This window comes from Musa acuminata, chromosome BXJ2-2 (assembly GCF_036884655.1).
Source record: "Musa acuminata AAA Group cultivar baxijiao chromosome BXJ2-2, Cavendish_Baxijiao_AAA, whole genome shotgun sequence".
NCBI lineage: Eukaryota > Viridiplantae > Streptophyta > Magnoliopsida > Zingiberales > Musaceae > Musa > Musa acuminata.
Window position 1 is genome coordinate 18,965,973 of NC_088339.1, and position 9,366 is coordinate 18,975,338.

At 33.9% G+C, this 9,366-nt stretch overlaps 1 protein-coding gene across 1 annotated transcript; it reads left to right on the forward strand.

Annotated features, from left to right (window-relative positions):
- Positions 1 to 3,452: 3,452 nt before the first annotated feature.
- Positions 3,453 to 9,289, forward strand: LOC135605220 (large ribosomal subunit protein uL30x-like). Its single transcript, XM_065095043.1, has 6 exons — positions 3,453 to 3,470; positions 4,104 to 4,292; positions 7,233 to 7,330; positions 7,433 to 7,570; positions 7,644 to 7,746; positions 8,818 to 9,289. The coding sequence occupies exons 2-6, from the start codon at positions 4,110 to 4,112 to the stop codon at positions 9,031 to 9,033; spliced, it is 738 nt and encodes a 245-aa protein (XP_064951115.1). The 5' UTR covers positions 3,453 to 3,470; positions 4,104 to 4,109; the 3' UTR covers positions 9,034 to 9,289.
- The last annotated feature ends 77 nt before the right edge of the window (positions 9,290 to 9,366 follow it).

Consider the following 9,366-nt stretch of genomic DNA (forward strand, 5'->3'; position numbering starts at 1 on the left):
CCCAAAAGGAGGGAATGAAGTGACCCTAAATACTGTTACATAAATAAAGACAAAGCCCTACCAACGAATTCAGAGATCGCCGGAGACACTAAAGCAAATAAATCAATGAGTGGTTTTGAAGAAAAAACGCAAATATTTAAGCAAGCACAGGCGGATGATAATGGACTACCACAAAAGAAAAAAAAAGAACCACATACAACTGGAAGAATTACTAAAGAAGAAACCAATGAAACGAAGAAACAAATATCTAAAGCTAAAAATTATAGGTTCTTACGAGAGCAACAGAGGAAATCTAACAATAACTTGAGATTGAGAAGCCTCGATTCGCTTGAAAACGAGGCTGATACTTCGCACGAGTAAATGTAAAGGATACAAAGGAACAAGCATCTCAAACCAAAAACATACCGAATATTACAGGAAGAAGAGAGGAAATCAAACAAATGCTATAGATTGAGGAGCTTCGATACGTCTGAAAACGAGATTGATCAATATCAGGAGGAAGGAGAAGGACGATTACCTTTGTTGGTGTTTCACCACTCTGCTGACGAGAGAGGAGGCGAAGGGAGGCCAAGCGAAGGAAAGAGAGGTTAGGGTTTTGCTTCACGTTTTATACCCCATAACGATACCGGTATTGTTACTGCTCCGAAGGAACTCGATGGCGATTCAGACCGTCCGGTTCGAGTTAAGTCGAACCCGACCGCAAGAAAGGCCGGTTTGACCTGATTATATCTGGACCGGGGTTTTTTCATTTATTCGCACACACACACACACATATATATATATATATATATATATATATATATATATATATATAGTTAGAAAAATTATGTGTATTTTATATTGTTATTTTTATTATACTTTATGTATAAACTAGTAATTTAAAACGATTGATTAACTTGAGTTGTATGGATTTTTATTTTTATTTTTATTTTTCGTTCTTATGCACTAGACTCTAATTGAGGGACTCTTAAGTCACACAAATAATTAACTAACCATCAAGATGTCTTTTCAAAATTTATAAAATATTCTTAAATTTAGAAACCTATTTGTAATTAATAGATTTCTTTTCTTTAATTGTTCAATGAGCTAATATGCTATAAGAATGTAATTTTTTATCAAGCATCTTATATAGATTGATAATACTATAAAATCATCTAGGCATTATTAAATTACATAAGTTTTTTAATATTTAATTTATTATGTGCTATTTTTAAAATTATTTTCATAAAAAATATGTTTAGTGATCGTAGTGATTGATCATTTAAAAGAGGTGATCAGATTATATGATCCTATCTAATTAAGTATAATTTATTATAGATTTGATTGAATTCTGATGATGGTTATTGGTCAATTCAAATAAAGTTCCATAAAATTTATTAGGAGATGATATTAATGAAATGAACTTTTATAATTATTTATTTTATACTTTTTGCTCTATCTATAAATAGACAAGACCTCCTATGGACCAAACATAAAAACATTAGATCATAAGATGTTATACATGATAGTTATTGATAAATTATAGTTTTTCTCTTATTTTCCTTTGTAATTAATTCATTGGTGTTATGAAAGAGAGAAAAATGTAAGTTTAGTTTTTCTTACAAATCGACATCATTTTAATTTTCAAATCCAAAGATAGTGGTGTTGTAGATCAAATAAAGATATTTCCATATGACATTAAAAGTACGTATCATAAATATGATTGATTGTTATTTAATCTCAATCCTAACATTAAAATTTTTTCGCATAATAGTAGTATATTACAAGGATTGCCATACCGACCCGTACCGCCCGGTACGAGCGGTACGTACCGGTCCGATGGTATAACGGTACGCGGACCGTCCGTTACCGGGCGGAACGAATAATAATAATAAAATAATATATATATTTATATATATATATATATATAGTGACGTCGCCGAAAAAAGCGTTGCGTCGCCGAGAATGGCGACGTCGTGTCGCCTCGATTTTATTTAAATTATTAATATATATATATAATATATATATATATATTAATATACATATATATATATATATAAATATACATATATATATATATATAAATATAAATATACATATATATATATATATATAATTTTATTTTATTATTATTATTCGTTCCGCCCGGTAACGGACGGTCCGCGTACCGGTATACCATCGGAACGGTACGTACTGCTCGTACAGGGCGGTACGGGTCGGTATGACAATCCTTGTAATATAGTACTATTATGCGAAAAAATTTTAATGTTAGGATTGAGATTAAATAACAATCAATCATATTTATGATACGTACTTTTAATGTCACATGGAAATATCTTTATTTGATATACAACACCACTATCTTTGGATTTGAAAATTAAAATGATGTCGATTTGTAAGAAAAACTAAACTTACATTTTTCTCTCTTTCATAACACTAATGAATTAATTACAAAGGAAAATATGAGAAAAACTATAATTTATCAATAACTTTCATGTATAACATCTTATGGTCTAATGTTTTTATGTTTGGTCCATAGGAGGTCTTGTCTATTTATAGATAGAGTAAAAAGTATAAAATAAATAATTATAAGAGTTCCTTTCATTAATATCATCTCCTAATAAATTTTATGGAACTTCATTTGTATTGACCAATAACCATCATCAGAATTCAATCAAATCTATAATAAATTATACTTAATTAGATAGGGTCATATAATCTGATCACCTCTTTTAAATGATCAATCACTACGATCACTAAACATATTTTTTATGAAAATAATTTTAAAAATAGCACATAATAAATTAAATATTAAAAAAAGTTATGTAATCTAATTATGCCTAGATGATTTTATAGTATTATCAATCTATATAAGATGCTTGATAAGAAATTACATTCTTATGGCATATTAGCTCGTTGAACAATTAAAGAAAAGAAATCTATTAACTACAAATAGGTTTCTAAATTTAAGAATATTTTATAAATTTTGAAAAGAGATCTTGATGGTTAGTTAATTATTTGTGTGACTTAAGAGTCCCACAATTAGCATCTAGTGCATAGGAACAAAAAATAAAAATAAAAATAAAAATCCATAAAACTCAAGTTAATCAATGGTTTTAAATTACTAGTTTATACATAAAGTATAATAAAAATAACAATATAAAATACACATAATTTTTCTAACTATATATATATATATATATATATATATATATATATATATATATATATATATATTTATGTGTGTGTGTGCGAATAAATGAAAAAACCCCGGTCCAGATATAATCAGGTCAAACCGGCCTTTCTTGCGGTCGGGTTCGACTTAACTCGAACCGGACGGTCTGAACCGCCACCGAGTTCCTTCGGAGCAGTAACAATACCAGTATCGTTTTGGGGTATAAAACGTGAAGCAAAACCCTAACCTCTCTTTTCTTCGCTCGGCCTCCCTTCGCCTCCTCTCTCGTCAGCAGAGTGGTGAAACACCAACAAAGGTAATCGTCCTTCTCCTTCCTCCTGATATTGATCAATCTCGTTTTCAGACGTATCGAAGCTCCTCAATCTATAGCATTTGTTTGATTTCCTCTCTTCTTCCTGTAATATTCGGTATGTTTTTGGTTTGAGATGCTTGTTCCTTTGTATCCTTTACATTTACTCGTGCGAAGTATCAACCCCGTTTTCAAGCGACTCGAGGCTTCTCAATCTCTAGTTTTTGTTAGATTTCCTCTGTTGCTCTCGTAAGAACCTGTAATTTTTAGCTTTAGATAGTTGTTTCTTCGTTTTATTGGTTTCTTCTTTAGTAATTCTTCCAGTTGTATGTGGTTCTTTTTTTTTCTTTTGTGGTAGTCCGTTATCATCCGCCTGTGCTTGCTTAAATATGTGCGCTTTTTCTTCAAAACCACTCATGGATTTATTTGCTTTAGTGTCTCCGACGATCTCTGAATTCGTTGGTGGGGCTTTGTCTTTATTTATGTAACAGTATTTAGGTTTACTTCATTCCCTTCTTTTGGGTTTTCACTTAATATTCCGCTTTTTGTAATCCATAGTGGTGCTTATAGTGTTCTCTTCCTTCGTTTGCTTGACATGTTGCAACGTCAAATGCATAGGGGGAGTTGTTCTCGGGATAGGCTGTCATGGCTGACGACGAGCCGCAGCCCCTTAACTATGTCCAAGAGACAGTGTTGAAGAAAAGAAAAAACAATGAGGAATGGGTTATCAAGAAAAGGGAGCGATTAGCAGAGCGAAAGAAAAGTAAAGAAAGCTTGAAGCCTGCCATTAAAAGGCCTGAAGAGTTTGTCAAAGAATATCGTGACAAAGTAAGTCTTCGTACTTGGAAAGCTAAACTACAATGGTTTTACATCTTTGTCTTGTCAGTTTTAGTTTACCAACTTGATTGTCTCATTTAAGAACTGCTCTATTATCGTGGACTCTTCTTATATGCATGACATAATTCCTTTTCTGAAATGTTAAAACTGCCTAACTGCAAATTAACAAAACTCTGTTGGATTACCTACCTCTATGATCTTCAGGACAATGGCCCATAAAATATTTCACCATCCTCAAGTGCTAAAAATTTTGAAGCTAGCAGGAACTGGCTTGTTCTAATCCATTATCTTGTATTCTTTATGATGTCATATACATAGTTGAAGCACCCAGAGAGAGAGAGAGAGAGAGAGAGAGAGAGAGGAGCAGCAGCATCAAACAGGAGGAAAGGCGAGGTGATGTATTGAGGCATTGTTATGCCAACAAATCAAATCAGCTTAGGTTTGTCCAATGCAGAAACATTGGGCTGGGTGGGCCAAATTGTCATTGGCTGAGTTTGGAAAGAAGTTATTCGATGAATATAGGATCAGAACTTTTAAAAAGGACAAACTTTTCTCCAATATTACTTTTGCTGCAACTTATCATCATTTAGAAATTGAGAATCTGTTTCAGCTGTTCTCTAAAAGGCAGTCAAAAGGGCTAAAATGATGGTACATGGCCATGTAAGAATGCCAAAATTGGATCGTAATTTAGATTGAGTAGAAGCCATACTCCTTTTACACATTTCCAGTACGCTTACCCTTAATTTACGTTTAGATGGGAGCTAGACTTAATTGAATTGTGTACCTAACCAATATTGGTTTGGCTTAACCCTAGCCCATACACATAAATTGCATCTGCTGCACTCAATCATGCCTTTAGACATCAAATGCTGTATATATCTTGCAATTACCCACAGGAAATTACGATTCAGTAGTGAACTTTATTGCATTGTTCAACATGAATTTCAAGTCAAATGATGGTATGTTCCAATTTGTTCTTTTGGCATGTGGAAATGTTGGTTTAGATGCTTCATCATCTATTAGAATGTGCTAACATAGGGGATCTTTAGTTAATCCTGCTAATGGATTCTCATTTGATGCAATTTAAACAATGCACATGATCCCACGTTTAACAATTAAAATTTCAAAGTAGGAGCATATTCTTGATGTAGGTCAAGCACATGACGAGCAAAGAAACGATATGTATATATTTAAATTTGGGAATAGAGCAAGAGAGACAGTGAGAGTCAGGAATTGATACTAATTCAGATAAAAAAAAAGAAACTCACTCTAGTTTAAGGAAAAACACGATGAAGGTCTCATACCTCACATTAATTACATATAATGTGGTAAAAGAATGGCGGTTTATTCAATCATTCTATTGTCCTTAGTTACGAGCACTTTCACTTTTTTTATATTTCTCAAGTAAAGAACACATACAAAAAACGAGGAAAGATTACAAATCCATCAAAGTGAATCAATCATATACTCTTTCTCATGGTTATTTTTTGAGAAAGATGGAATTTCAGATGTGATTTGAAGAATAACCATTCTTTTTTATGATTTATCTGATTGATTGACTTCTGATGATCAATTTCTTCCATCATTTTGTGTTGACTTTTTTTATTCTTCTTGGATAATCTAGAACACTAAAGTAGAGAGATGTTGTCATGTGGCAACTCATGACATTGTAAAGTATCCCTAAACTAACCAAATTTATTCAAATGAGATATAAATTTAAATGGCTCCTCATTTCTTAAGATATAAGAAGGTATATCATATGAAATGAATTGGTTTATGCCAATGTTGAAGTATCATTTCAGATCATTCATTTTTTCCCTATTTATGTTGTATGATAACCCTTGCATGCAATAGGTCGCTCCTCTTGACATGGGTAACAAAGGTTCAAGTCACAGAAATATTTTCCATACTTGCAACAGTCAGACTGCATATGTTGACATTCTCTAGTCTCCACATCGGTGATAGCATCATGCACTGAGCCAATCCTAGACTTTCTTTAATTTTGAATTTCTTTCTGTTACAAAATTAAAGAAGAAATCTGTTTCTTTTACAATGTGTCACTAGTCTTAAGTAATCAAAATTTCCAGCTGAACACAAACTTTTATGATGAGGGATATGAACCAACCATTAGGTTGGTTCTCTAGTCATGTATTGGTTCTCTAGTCATAGCTGAACAGGGTCTTGAGCAGGCCACCTGACCTCTTAAAAGTAACTCCAATAGGTTGCTACTTTGTCTAAAATTGGTAAACTCCTTAAGCACCTGAGACAACTCGAACTCAACCAAAATCCTGACCCAAGTGACCTGTTAAACATTGATCAACATTACAACTGAGACTTTGTTGAGATGACCAAAAAATGACCGTGTGTTCTAACTAAGACTTGGAATAATCTAAAATAAACTTGACATAGTGAAAAGCAAACTCATGGGAATTGGAGATGTAGATAGTACATATAAGGTAGTTCTGTTTGTGATGCCTTCTGTTCAAATATTTTATGTTTGTCTCAGTCTCTTGCTTTCACTGGAAAAACTATTGTGCTCTCTATTTTCTTGAGGAAAATTTGATGCTAGTGTGTTATGTTTGAGTTTGTGGGCAGATAAAGAAATTCACAAAAGTTTGGATTTGTGTGTAAATTGCAAAATATGGATATGTATTTAGTCCCGAATTCTGATGAAAGGGGTGTGACTTGCTGTGTTATTCCTTGGTGGCAGATATCTACCATGTTCTCATGGGTATCTCTTGACCTTGGTTGCTGTGGCTTATACTTTGTGATGTAGTGAAGTCAGTTAGATATGTGCCTTCCAGCACTCTGGATTTTCATGCAGTTCAATTAATATCTGTTTGTAGATAAGTTCTGTAGTTAATCTAACTGCCTTATATATAAGAAGGGTCAGTTCTCAATTTTGGACCTAATGAGACCATAAATACGTAGGAGCTGGACTTTGTTCGCATGAAGCAGAGGCTAAAGCTACGGAAATCTTCCAATGATGCCATAAAGTCTAAGTTACTTTTTGTTATTCGCATCCATGGGTGAGTTAGATGTCATGTGATCCTGCTTTTTTCTGTTCTTGAACTTCATGTTTAACCTTCTTGGATGTTTTTTTATCTGCTCAAATGTTACCTTGAATTCAGATCAAAGGATATGCATCCCCGGACAAGACAAATCTTAAATAAGTTGCGGTTGAGACATATCTTAAGTGGTGTATTTCTGAAAGCCAATGAAGCAAATTTGAGAATGCTTCTGACTGTAGAACCGTTCATTACTTATGGGTAATTATGCAAAACTTAATTCTAACCTAAACTGTTCTTTTTTCTTCTAATTTGTTTGGTTTCAACTTTATAGTTATCCTACTTTGAAAAGTGTGAGGGAGCTTGTTTACAAGAAGGGCTGTGGAAATATAGAAAAGGAGAGGACTCCTCTTACTGACAACAACGTCATTGAGCAGGTATGATGGTGGTCAAGATATTGCTAATACTACTTTAGATTTTCTGTCATATTTGAGCAACTAAAGTGCAAATTTCTGTCATTGTATGAGATACTTAGTAGTTTCATGTGCAAATTTATTTCTTAGTTCACATTGAGAATGTTCATGTCTTTAGCATCGCACATGGACAGTTTTTTACTTCATTTTCTTTGGTTTGTTTCAGACATGATAAAATGTGTTGCTACATGGTAGTTTGCAGTGTTTTCTTTCTGGAGGTGTACCTGTCATAGTAACTTCTCTGCATATCCTTGAAGTAAAGAAAGTTATGCAATAAAATGAAGCTCTTGGAAATACTTAGGATAGATATTCCAGTGGAAACCTAAGCTTGATCTGGTTATTAACATTCAGAAAGCTGCACATGACTCTTTAGTGAATGGGAGATATCTTTTTGCACTTCTATACCCTACTGATCCTTTTGTGTATAAAGACTCTTGATCTTCAGTTATTCTGTTATCTTAGGGAGTTCTTTCTTCTAAGATGGACATAGCATGGTGGTCATGGCTTAGTGCCACTTTTTTTTTTTTTCTGTCTTTTGTCTTAATGCCTGGGCTTTTGTGCATATCGACACTTGATTACTGCTTCATTCCAGGCATATAAATGATACAACTTTTAGGACCTCGATTAATTTCTGGAGATAAACTTCTGGTGGTGACCTCGACTACACTACAGCAAATTTCCAGCCAGCCACAGCTCAGCAGCCAATTTTGTTGTGTAGTCAAAATATCTGACCATGAAGCAGCATTAATTGACTTGTAGGGTCTCCAGTCCATGATTTTTTATCTCCAGTTTGATAGGCTAAGGCCTTCCATCTTAACTTACCAGCATATCAATTGTCAATAAATTATGGGAAATCTAGCAGAAGCCTGCACCAGGTCACCGAGCCGACATTCTCATTGTGAGACTTGAATGCAAGACAACTCTTCTGCTTTCATTATCTGCTTCTTTGTTTTGTCACTTCCTTCTCGTCTTCTTGGTATTTGTTACCGAACCAGAAGTTTATACACTTGTTAATATTTGTTGTGTGTGAAATAGGCACTTGGGAAGTATGGTATCATCTGTCTTGAAGATGTCGTGCATGAGATCGCCACAGTGGGATCACATTTCAAGGAGGTTACCAGCTTCCTGTGGCCATTCAAGCTTAAATGCCCAGAACGCAGATTACAGATGAAGAAAAAGCTCTACAAGGAGGGTGGCGATGCAGGCAACCGTGAAGATCACATCAATGAGCTCATTGATAAGCTGAACTAAGAGGGATGAGCTTGTGGTGGTCCATGTCAAGCATGGATGACATCAATTAAACTAGTTTTGCCAGACTTTTTTGCTTTTTATGGCTTGGAAAAGTATTTAGTGGAAATCAGTAATGTTGTATTCCCCGGCATCTTTTTGTTTTCTTCTTTTAACATCAAAATCATAATCGTCTTGTCTTTTTGACTCTTTTAACATCCTCAATAGATTCTTCCACTCGTCATGTTCATAATTTTGTTTTAATGATCATCTTTTTTCATTTTTGGCATGGTTAATTGGCTGATTCATCTGTTCTGGTGTTAGACGCTTGTCGTCCGGCTTTAATGATCATCTGTT